Source organism: Epinephelus moara, chromosome 2 (assembly GCF_006386435.1).
Source record: "Epinephelus moara isolate mb chromosome 2, YSFRI_EMoa_1.0, whole genome shotgun sequence".
Lineage (NCBI taxonomy): Eukaryota > Metazoa > Chordata > Actinopteri > Perciformes > Serranidae > Epinephelus > Epinephelus moara.
The window spans coordinates 9,132,568-9,145,330 of NC_065507.1; the positions used below are offsets into that span (position 1 = coordinate 9,132,568).

At 41.5% G+C, this 12,763-nt stretch overlaps 1 protein-coding gene across 3 annotated transcripts in view; it reads right to left on the minus strand.

The window, feature by feature from the left end:
* The window catches only part of igsf11 (immunoglobulin superfamily member 11), a 120,167-nt gene extending 111,646 nt beyond the window's left edge, over positions 1 to 8,521 (minus strand). For all 3 annotated transcript variants that reach the window (XR_007570860.1, XM_050059063.1, XM_050059051.1), the window contains exon 1: positions 7,959 to 8,521. Coding sequence is in view for 2 of the 3 variants with exons in the window: in XM_050059063.1 (XP_049915020.1) it covers positions 7,959 to 8,019 (61 nt within the window). In the remaining variant the exon portion in view is untranslated. The remainder of the gene's footprint in view (positions 1 to 7,958) is intronic.
* Between the last annotated feature and the right edge of the window lie 4,242 nt (positions 8,522 to 12,763).

A 12,763-nucleotide genomic window follows, 5' to 3' on the forward strand; every position in this document is an offset into this window, starting at 1 on the left:
GGATCTGCATTGTCTCTCAGTGTGACACGAGCCAGTTCAGCCGCTGGGTTCATCAAGTGCTGTAAGGTCATTTAGTTGTTGTGTGGATCAATTAACAATCAATTTCAAATTAGCGATGCAAGGCCACAGTTCTCCGGGGAGTACAGTTGAAAATACCTATATACTATAGTCCTTGCAGCAGGACTCAGCCATGTCAGGAAACTCTGACCTAAAACCTCACACAGATGAATGTGCACACTTCCTCCAGGCCTGCTGTAAATGCAGCTCCCTATATATTTCATGTCGCTGTCTGTCTTTATAGACTGCCTCCTCTGAGGGAGCGCAGGAGTGCAGTGGTCGTATTTGACTAAACACTGTAGTGCTGTGAAATCTGTTCACATGGGAAATGTTACACCTGTTGTTTGATATCAATGGCCAAATCCTCCTCCTCCTCCTCCTCCTCCTCCTCCTACTCCTCCTCCTCCTCCTCCTCCTCATCATCATCATCATCATCATCATCACCATCATCATATTTTCACTATAACGTTCCTGGTGGGTTTTAAGTTAAGTAAAATTTGATAAATAATTTGCTCAATTTAGGATTTTGTTCTCTTAATTTCAAGTCAATCCCACAAATTACTACAGTAATTTGTTTTCAAGATGTCTTTATTTGCTTCATTACATCACCTAATTTGTTCCTATAAATTTCTCCATTTGCAACTTAAATTACTTACAGCTGTGGTGGGCAGTTTTCTCACAAAGGCAAGAAAAGAAAACAGCAGAATCTGACAAAACACCTTCCTCCTGCTGTTCTCCCCTCTCTGTCCCAAGCCCCTCCCTCCAGACAGCCATGAGCATATGCACGCACTTCATACAGTAACCCAGGATCTCCCATTTTTTAAATCTTATTTTATCATAGAGTTTTACTTGGTGCATTCACTCAGCTCCTCCTTAGCTCCTCCCCCAAATTAGACAAGAATTAGCTAGCATCCAACAGCTCCCCACCACTAAAGACAATTTCGCAGTAACTCCAGAAACAGACCCTTGGTCATTAGCTTTAGGACCTTAAATTCAGCCGGAGCAACCCCCAAGACTCACAGTGAGCGTGGCCAGAGGCAGCACTGGGTCTAATTGTGTTATGGCAGCAACAGAAAGTCTGCTGATCCAGCAGGGAGTAGGAGTGGTCTCCAGCGCAGTGATTTTAAGGTCTAGCTAGCTACATAAACATGAACTTGAATTAGCCACGGCCGTGAGCTTTTGGCAACAATTAGCAGAAGGTTAAACTATTAACTAATATTTACTCTCCATCTCTGAAACGTGTCTTTGATATTAACATGTATTTTATTTCGTTAACTGTCAGACTCTCTCTTAGTCTTTCTTCTTAATAAGTCCATCATCCCTTTTTTTTGGGTTGCGTTGCAGTGAAGGCAGTTGTTGCTAATGCTAAAAAGTAACTTTCTCTGCAGAGTTCTCCACCACTGAATTAGAATTTCACTGTCTGAGACATGCACATACATCTGCATTTTTAGCCACCAGCCACTGGGAATGCTCTCTCTCTGTAATCACCTGTGACTGGCTGAAGTCTCCCATCATGGCTAGCAGTATACTGAAAGATTATTGTGGGAATTTTTGCCCAGTGACACCCAAAATAAAACTGCCTGCCGTGGCTTCAATCCACTGTACAATTCATTTTCCGCTATAATTCTGATTTGGCTGTGAAAACACAATGTTGAGTTATGTTCACATTACTTATACATGCTTCTAGTGATATAATTTAGAATGTTTCACCATAAAAATAAATAAAAGAATACACATTTTATAAGATTCTGTAAAGATTCAGATTCAGTGTTCTGGCTTATTGGCTCCACAATAATGCAAAGTAAGAGCAAAGAACATGTCCTTAAGGTTCCTGAGAACATGATTTCATAATTTAAGGGAAAAGATGAACAATTCCAGAGAACAGATTAAGTAATTTGAGTATATGACTTACTAATTTGGGGTAATAATTAATTAAAACCATATAGCCATCAGTACCCTCTAGGCTTCAGACTATCTTTGAAGTTTTAGAAATATGCCGATTCAATTCAATTTCCAAAAGCTTGACTGACCAAATCAAAAAGCTATTCACACCCTCTGCATAAAAATGAACAGCTGAACAGGCTTAAGTAAGTTTTCTTTCATCTGAACACTGAGCCCACTGGAGAGCCTGAATCTGCCTAATGGACCTAAAAGACAAAGTAGCTGACTGGAACCTGAAGATTTGTGATTGGTTGATCAGACTGATGAGGTCATTACAGTCCGAGGGAAACCTTGATCCTTTGGGATCCGCTGTAATTTATTTGCCTGGGGAATATGTGGTCCCAGACACACACACACACACACACTGCCTGTTAGCACACACTTGTGGGAATAATGTGCGCACAGGAGCATTTCCTTTGCCATTGATCTGAGCTCATAAAGGCTCACAGTGATAAACACAGCAACTATTCTTGGTAATACCAGAGATCAACTTAACGACCCTCTGGCAGACACTGATTGAGCACCGCAATATCACACACACAAACACACACAAGGAAGTGAATGGTGTAGGAGGGCTTTTGTAAAATATAAGTCAATTAACATGGATTGTTTGCAAACATGGAAATAAGCAGGCGTCCTTAAGACAGAGAGAGCAGCATTATTTTATCACGTTTGTGAGGATAAGTTATGTTAAGAAAAAAAAAAAGAGAAAAAAAAGGCCTTTAGTCAAGTGAAGCTTTTTGATGCTGGCACATAAATCCTTTCTGGTTGAATGTGATTTCTGTTCAAAGACTGTTAGAGTGAGATTACTGCTCGGAAACAGATTCAGGATTGTCTTTTTTTTGTGATGTGGATGTGATATTGCACAGGATCTTGTGCATGACTCTACAAAGAAATTATTTTCTCAGAGCACAGACTTTGGAAACCCCCAATTTGTGACAGCAGTTTAGGGGGCTGACTCACACTCATGACTTTGCTCAGTTTTATGGGATAAAAGAGACTTCTTTGTCACTCTCTTTGTTCATTCTGAGCCTCCAGAACAATCCCTGACAGTAAGCAATGACTACACTTATTAATCTGTCATGTAAATAAGCAGAAAACCAAAACTCATTGATAGCCACAAAGAGCTGAACGCTTATGAAAGCTTTTTTTCTTTTCTTTTTTCAACCATATGACACTCATCAAACACTCTATTATGACCACCTTCGTGTTATATCCGCATGCCCCGAACAACTCCTGAGTTACTGATGTGATGGAGGAGTCCTGTCAGCAAAGGTCCTGTCAAACCTCAAGAGCCAGCGAAGCAAAACTGCTCATTTCAAGGAAAGGATCTTCAGGGTGCCATGACAGGAAGAAGACATCCGTTTTAAATATGTATAAGCCCAAGGCTCTCTCCACACACACACCCACACTATGTATAAGCCCAAGGCTCTCTCCACACACACACCCACACACACACACACACACACACACACACACACGAAAGGAAAATCAAGCTAAAAGATGGTCTCGTCCAAATGGTACATCTGTCACAGTGTGTTATGGACAAAGACACTGTTCTACACACATAAAACACGTCGATTCAGTTGTGTTTTGTGGTCTTGTCGTGTGTTTTTTTAGCTTTATACTTTTTCCTCTTCGCCAACCATACAAAGCACTGTTGTGGGACAGCAAAGATTCATTTTTCATGCTTAAGTTATAAAGTGGAGGTGTTCTTAACTAACATCAGCTTTCACAATAGGGAAAGTATTACTTTTAATCCATAGAGAAGTTATCTGGCTGCTCAGGGCAATAATCTTGCGGCTCATTTTCGCTGCACTTTGATCGCTGATGAAGTGTCTTCAGTGTCAAAAAATAAAAGTTGAAATGCTTCATTTACACAATTTCCCTGCCGAGAAAAACACAGCGCTGACAAAACGGCTCATCTAAAAAGACTGAACCTTCACCGGAAAGTAAAGTGTTTGCCACTTTAAGAGTTATAAATGACAAACCTGAATCTAAAACAAGTCTGACAAGCGCACTGCCTGTCTCCAGATCAGCTCCTGTTTTGATAAGTGACACCCTACTTCCCCAACACCCTTTTTAATCATGTAACCCAAATGCAGTTAAAAAGCACAAACGATCACATTTCGGCATCAACAGCATCACCCTGCTCCCTACACGCTCTTGATTCACTCATGATTCTCTCATTCGCCACTCTGATTAAAGGTACAACCAACCCCAAAATCCTCAAAGCCCCCAGCCTCTGTGAACTGACCACATCAGATGTTTGCCCCAGATGCTTGGCCAACTGCCGTGCAGCAGAGCAGCCTGTGGACTCTTTGGGGCCTAGTTTAATGTGTGCTTAAGAGACCGTGGGACTGGGCGAATGCTGCGCTCTCTTCCTCCAAATATCTGCCCATCATTTATTCATTCACACTCCCAGGATGGCTGCCGCCGCCATCATCTGAGGACCCCGTCGTCTGAAGTTCTCCGTGCCTCTGTCGCTCAAACATACACACGCACATGCACGCACGCACATGCACTTTGCAAGCGGTCCCAGAGGTCTTTTAATTTTTTGAGAAGCTATTTTTAGTGAGAAAAATAATCGAGGTGGAAAGTTCCATCTGTCCAACACTCTTGTTCCAGCTGCTCCTTTTTAGCAGCAGGCGGAAAGAGGAGGGGGGGAAAGCGCTACTTATCAGATAAAACTGACACAGACAGGATTTTTTTTTATCATATGCATTCTGCATTAGCAGGATTTTTACATTGAGAGGCATGCTCTAAATTGGATCCTAGGTGCATTACATTTTTTTAAACCGCAAGATCACCTGAGGTTACAAAAACTGAGAGTATGTACAAAGCTGTGCAGCTCTCTCCACCACATTTATCTAATCTTTTCAAAGCTCTTATCACTCTGCTCCCTCTCATCCCTCATTATCTTTGACTACCTGCAAATGTTGAAGAGGGAAATTAACTGAAAAAACAAGGCAGGGTAGAAACACACAGGCGAACATGCTTTTGGTGATTTGCAGATACAATTGGACCTGCTGTACTTTCCAATATAGTCATGAAATTTAGGTTTTCCACCACATTCAGCCCAGTTTTTACCTTTGCTTGCTACATAATTTCATAGCGGTACTTTGAGCAGATCCTCAAAGGTTAACAAGCTCACAGAGAAAGTGGAGAAGGGAGCTGGTCTAAGTTCAGCTTTGATGCAGACGTGAATGCTCTGAATGTCAATGAGCTTAAGAAACACTCCATGTTGTCTTTCTTATTTATGCTCGAGCGCTCCTCATCCTCACTGGACTCTTCATTTCAAACATACAGGACACTGGGATGGAAGCCCGGAGGCTAATACAAACATTTCAATGTATGCAAATTTGAAATGCTCTACAAGATCTATTATGCAGACAGCCAAAACAAACAACAGTGGTTTCTCAAAAGTTCAGAGCCACCACCTCCACTTGAATTTAATTTGCTGAATTGATTGGACCTCCGGATCAGTCCCTGCAACACCCTTGAGGGTTGTTCTGGGTGAATCGTTAAATCAGAGCATCATGGACAGAGCGGCTCTGTATTGGTATCGCCATGGGGGTTCGTTGTGACAACAGCAGAACCAATCCGTTTATTAGCATAGAGCCTCTACTGTTTATTCTTCTAACTGACACAAACTTTCTCCAAACGTTTAAAGCTTTGAACAGCCCAGCTTTTCTTGACTATATAGCTGCAAGATGCCTCTTTCTAATTGAAAGAAAAGGATACAATATTTATGCGTGACTTGGGAGGGTTGATGGTTAGAGAGGGACATGACATGTCCTTTAACTAATGCTTAAAGTACAGACTTGGCAGTGGCTGACGCCTGTCCGGGCCACTTATGAATTTGACTTCCTGCTGTCATAGTTGCTCATAGTTTTCTGCTTTTCCAAACTTTCCTCTTTTCACTTCTTTTTAACTGTTTAGTGTGCATCCACAGCAGCAAACAATTACCAACCCACACGTAGGTTGCATTCAAGCCAAAAAACACACTTTTTTTCATAAAGCTTCCAGAGATTTTGTCAAACATGTGCATATGTGTGATATATATCAAACTACTCAGGCCTCATTGTGTATTAATAACCCAAAACAATCCGGTGTCCGCTGACTTAACAAACAGATCAGAACAATCTAGTGACTCTGTCTGACATGCAAAAAGCGGAGGTCAGTACATGCAGCCAAAACAAGCAACCACAATCAATACTGACTTTGCTGCATCAGAATGTATTTATAGAAACACTGGCAGCTACCCACCAAGACACAAGAGGAAGAAAAACTGTCCAGCGAATGCAGCTTCTTTCTGAACAAGTTGGCTCGTTAATAGAGCCACTGAGCTCGTACACACTGAGCAGTTTGTTCTGTCTATAAAGTCATTTGTCGACTCGAACCTTCACTTATTGGGATGGCTGAGGATGAACGTATGACTCACATGTGAAGCAAACCATTTTATCATAGAAAGGGTCAGAATGGTTAAATCTAATAAGCCTGACTGTGTGTGTCTGGTGTGTAACCCAGAGTAAAGCTGACAAGACACTATACAGCCACTCACTCCAGAGGTACACAGCGAAACAGGAGAGCAGCAGAGTGAAACACCTGGGCAATCAGGACTAAATTCAATCTCACACAATTGTTCTGTCCAATTTGACATGTCAGGCCAGTGTGTGTGTGTGTGTGTGTGTGTGTGTGTGTGTGTGTGTGTGCCTGCATGGTTCAGTGGAAATGCATCTTGTGTCCTGACATGAGGCTCTGAGGGGACTTGGCTGCCACTGTCGAGCATTTTTCTGCCCTGCTTTGCTGTTTTTCTGATAAACATTTGTACGCTATGCAAAAGAAAATAAAAACTATGAACCCATACATCTTCAACTTAAAGCTATTTACCAGCCTTGTTGTGCATTTTAAACATCATTATTCATCGGCCTGCATCACATTTGCATGAATACATTTGCAAATGATGCTCATTTACTGTGTCATTAATCTTTTCTGTAATGGCTTTTCTATTCTTGTGAGTTTTGAACTTTATCTCCAAATGCTCTCCCAGAACTGAAACCTCTGATAGTATTTATATAAATTTGCTTGACAAATATCTCACACAAATTGTAAGTTTCAATATTTTGTGGGTGTTGTGTTACACAACAAAGACAAACTTCCAGTCACTCCAGATAGTTGTATTGTTGGACTACTGATATCAAAGCTGGGCTAAGAAGTAAAATAAGGTCATGGGCTTGCTATTTAGTACCACAAACACACATAAACAGTACACATACAAGTCCCCATGGGAGAATTATAGGAGCCTATACAGTGATGCTCCTTTGGGGTTTTCCTCTCCTGAGCTGCCTGGTCACCATGCTTCACGTTAATCGGGCGGGTACCAGCGCAGCCCTCAAACGTCTGCACCTTTTCTCTTCTAAACACAGACTCTCCAACTGTGCAACGTTTTAATGTGTATCGGTGGTGGTTGCATGAGTTAAAATAAAAAAGAAATGAAACTGTAATTGTAGCGAGGCGACCGAGCGGTATCAGGCACCGCAGAGCGCATTATGGGTAAGATGTGCTCAATCAAAAGTGCTTTTGGGGAGAGAGGACATGGCGACTACTGGGGAAAAGTCATCCTAAATCGGTGCTTTAGTTTTTTGTGGAAATGCCGGGGATTTGTCAGCTTGATCCAAACATACAGTATTAAGGAGGAGGAGGGGGGATCAAATGGATGTGGCACGCGCTCTTGGAGAGGAGAGGTTAATTCCGAATACATCTGTTTTTGCAGTGCTGATGCAGATGTATTGTAATAATGATTTGTACACGTGACAGAAAATATGTAAGGATTTTGACATATTTTTCCCTATATTATTATTATTATTATTATAATCATTATTATTATTATTATTATTATTATTTAAAGGTGCACCGTGCTTAGAGTTAAGGACAGCCACAGAAGTTACACAACTTACCCTCCATGCAGAAAATGACCATCCAGGCTATCCATAGGTCCGAGTTATGAAACTTCACCATGGTTCGTAACTGTTCAGTGTCTGCTTCTCAGTTTTAGCCCAGTGCCTCCTTCTTTCAGAAATCTCAGCTCCGCTCACACTTTCCTTGGAGATAAGTAACTGTTCCTCCTAACGGAATGAGACATGAAAGCAGTCTGGGGGTTTTACGCAACGCACACCAGCGACTTTTCCCCCAAAACACATAAAATGTCCAAATGAGTGTGAAATAATGAGACAGAGTACATTTCTGTCCAACGAGGACTCGTCCCTCCTTCGAGCGCTTTTTTACTCCTCCTTTCCTCCCGTTCTTTGGTAGCTGCTGGTCACTCCAAGACTATTTTCTTTCCTAGACCTCTCCAGTCAATTTACGCACGCTTAGGAAAACTCAATGTCCACCTACTGGCGAAGCAAAATCTGTCGACTGTCGCTGAAAGTGACTTACAGACAGCTCAGAAACTGGCACTTTTTCCGTCCGCTTGGTGAGTCTCTCCAACGCGTCTTGTTGCGCTCCATGGTTTCTCGGCCGTTCTGCTGCGGCTGAGCGGACCTGGGAGCAAATTCCACAGCATTGCCAACAATACCACTTCCTATAGGTGTTCTTCAAAATAAAACATCAGAGAATTGTCCCGAGGTGACAAAAGACGGTCAGACCGTCAGTCAGGGTTGAAGCAGTCCGCTTGTATATGCGTGCGCTCCTGGCACTTCCCTGCATTCATGTAGCCTTGCCTATAATTTCTCAACAATGACGGTTGAAAAACGAATAGGCAAGCAACTTAGTCTAGTGAAATTATTTTTGCAAAGTCAATAAGAGTTAGAAAAAAACTTTATTTAACAAACAGTTGAGCTTAAATGTGAGTCTCCTCCTCTCCAAGGTGACACACACTAGAAGACAGTCTCCAGTCTAGTCAGCCAGTATGAGCAGAACTGGACCACAGTACACAAGACTGCAAGAACACACCTGAATTCGGTGTGCTTTTATTTTGTAGGTAAAATCTACCATGCTTCCTGTTTCAGTCTGAGTGTGTCAGTGCGGCTTGACGGCGCTCAGCGGCGGATGATTGAGATGAGCTCGAGCCTGGCTGTTGCTGGGAGACCGCTGACGCCAGACGAAAGAGGGAGAGACAGACAGGCAGAGATAGAGACGTTCATGCCCTCCTGTGGCGCGATCATACAACGACGGCCAGAATAGAATAATTTAAAATAAGACAGGAGAGTTGCTCGATGATTTTAGCATCTTCACTTCTGACGGTATAAATTCATTTAAAAGACTGCGTTCATACAAGTTCTTGGGTAAATGGACTGATGACAAGCTTTCATGTGATGTACATTTTGCCACTCTAGTTAAGAAGGTTAAAGTGAAGATTGACTTTTATTTTAGAAATAAGTTTTACTTTCAATCCTAAGAAAAAAACTTGTGAAAGCTACTTTTCTGTCTGTGATTTATTACAGTGACATATTGTATATCCTCCTGAGATCTCAGCTTTTGTTTGGTATGCATTTTTAATCTCTCCTAGCTATTTAGGATTAGTAGGATCTGATAAGTATAAAAAACTAATCATTGTAGACGATAATAAAGTCCTGTTAAGTCCCAATGTCCTCAAATGAGCTAATGATGAATTCCCAATATCTTCTAGTGAGTAGCCTACTTTTTAATTGAAAGCGTCTTAGCTTGTTACCGTTTCCAAAATTTGTAAAATCTGTTGGCATATCAAACTACAAACATTATTAATCATAAATAAACAAGTGTGAATCATTAAATGTGAGCAGGTTTTGTACTTCATCCACTTTTGTGACGGGATCGGCTGCAGACTGACTTGGCAGTGATGGCAGCCATCTTTTTTTTATATGGATTAGTGTATTGTGATTTTACTACCACTAGATGGCACAAAAAGTGTCCATGAATGAGGACAACAGGTCTAAATTCAGCATAAGCATGAGGTGCTGTAAACTCCAAATGTAATGTGGGTCTCAGGAGGATATGCATGCAACCTCCTCCATTTTTCCTTCAATAACAAACACACATGGTTGAGTTTAGGCAACAAAAGCACATGGTTAAGAACAGGGTTTGGCTTTAGAATTTTACAGTACGCAAGCACCGCTCTCTCGGGTCAAAGTCGGTGTTTGTTGGACCCCTTCAGCCCACCTCAGTCGGACATTAGCCACCGTAACTTTGAGCCTTGTCCCACCACATTTCCCCCTGAGGCCGCTGGCGCAGTTAAACTATAACAGCAACCGGCCACATATCATGCCGATGTTAAAGGATGCCTTTTTTTTTGTTGGTTTCTGATGCCGCAAGTCACTGCCTAAGCGCCGGATTTCAATGACTTCCGAGTGAGACCGGGCTCTTTTATCAGATCTGGGGAAAACAACATTCTCCTACTGGGCATCATAAAGAATGTGGTGACAGAGACATGTGCTTGTTTTTCTTGAGAGGCCACTATGTTTTTAATAGTTGTTGTTTTATGGTGGATTTTTGTGTTGTATGTTGTATTTATTGCATTTTAAAAGTGGTTTGATTGGCTGATACCTCGGCCAGGTCTCTCATGTAAAAGAGATTCCAATCTCAATGAGACTTCCTGGTCCCATTGCTTCCTGGTCTTCCTATTTTAGAATACTAAAATAGAATAGGATTGAATATATTTGTTAACCTACTCTTTATAGTGACTATGTGCACTTTTAACATTCTATAGTACATAATAAGTTATATATATAATCATTAATATAGCATATTAGACACAAGACTGCATAGTTCTGCTGTGTAGGAAAAAGGGTTTTAAATTCCTGCCTTATTGCTGCTAGAATTCATCAGCCTCTTTGATGGTTGTTTCTATATTAGGCCCTTCATTCTGAGTCATTTTCATAATTTGTAATGTAAATATCAGTGCAGCGTCACTGCAGCACAGATGAGACTTTCACTCAGGTGAGTGTGTTACACAGTTCAAGTCTGTCACACATCAGAGGAAAGAAACACGGCACAAACAACACAGACCGCAGACAAACTGTATGAAGACAGTGGCATCTCTTTGTGTGCGAAACAAACTAAAATGCCTTCTTCTGAATGTGTTGATCTAAAGAATCAAAGCATAGCATGTCATTTTGTAACAAGAAAGTAATGTGACTGTTAGGAATGACTGTCGGCTAAAGGAACTATGCAGTGATTAAAAGAGCCAGCTGAGGAGACTGCATCAAACAACCTGTGTTCAGGCTCTGATCGACTGATCACACTCAGCTCACCCCAGCACTAAACAGCTGCTTCTATCTTCTCTACCTCACCTTATATCTGGTCGCAGCGCAGTTTGTTCACCGAAAAAAGCATCCAAACATCAAAAGAGAAACACTCTGACTGAAGTATTTCTGAATTTTCTCCCCTAATTTGATCTTTGAGACTCTGAGAAAGTGAAAATCACTGGAAAAGACGTGACAAGGGCAGTGTCCTACACATCAACACATTCATCCATCCATCTATCCCTCCATCTTTTCTTCTGCCCTGAAGCTGTTGGAAGAAATTCACAGATGTTTAGCTGTCACTGTACACAAATCAGGTACAAGACAGAGGATCTTAAGCGTGCCCCGGAGGCCTTCACATCCCTCTCTTTCTTCATCCCTCACTCACTCTCTCTTTTCTGTCTGAACTTTGAACTTTTCTCATATGCACCCTCAGCCCTCTCCCTGAAAGGGTCACACCACTTTTGTGATACTGCATTCAAACACATTGCATCAGCGAAAACAACATCCAGTGCACCGGGTCAAATCTTAAAAGTCTGAAGCGGCTCACAGTGTTTGGTGTTACAGGATACCTGGAGGAGGTCTCTGCTGTCACCTGAGGACAGATTGGCTTCATGGAGCACGACATTTAAAGCTTCAGGCATTTCTGAATTAAAGGCACTCTGGGACACCGCATGTATAAGGTTCAGTTTGTGAAATGCATTCATGCATACCCTTTTTGTAGCATATGTTGCTGTTGCTTTTCATTTTTGGCTACATATTTAACTTACCAGAGCTGCAACTAACGATTATTTTCATTATCCTTTACTCTGCTTTTAATTATTAGTGTCTTAAAATTGTCATAAAACAGCAAAATAAATAACTATTTAACCCCAATAATTACCTCTTCATATTGCATGTTATGTCTGACCACTATTTGAGACCAGCAAACAACAAAAATGGCTGTGTTCTAACGAGTCACTGCTGTGTTTCCAGCTGCTTTTTACAGTAGGTGTTTTGCAGCGAGCCCTCGGCAGGGACAGTGGCACAAAAAGTGGTTGTTTCATACAGATGTATCACTGCTTTTCCTGGGATTGTGCCCCCCCAAAACCAGGTTAAGATTTAAGGTTATTTAGCCACATGTTAATGTAAGTGTTATTGAAAGTTTGAGCACATCTAATACACAATAACATGCAAATATAATGTGTCCGTGGTTTGCAGAAATGTACAATGCCAACATTTTTCTGGGGATCAGGTTGGACCAACGCTCTGAAACTGAAATATACTCACTTCGGTAGAGTACAAGATAAAGAAAAGTTGCAAATACTCACACTTGAGAAGCTGGAACTAGGAAATGTTTGGTATCCTTCCCTAAAAAATAGTGTTTTTTATTAGAAGCTTCATTACTGGTGATTGCACCTGTATGATATCCTCAACTGCTCTGCAGTGTAGACAGAGGTTTGCTGCTGTTTCCATTTACCAGAAGCTACGCACAACTGCAGATGGCACAAGTGATTTTCCGAGTCAGATGGCAGAAGCAAGACAACATCAAACAGAAGCAA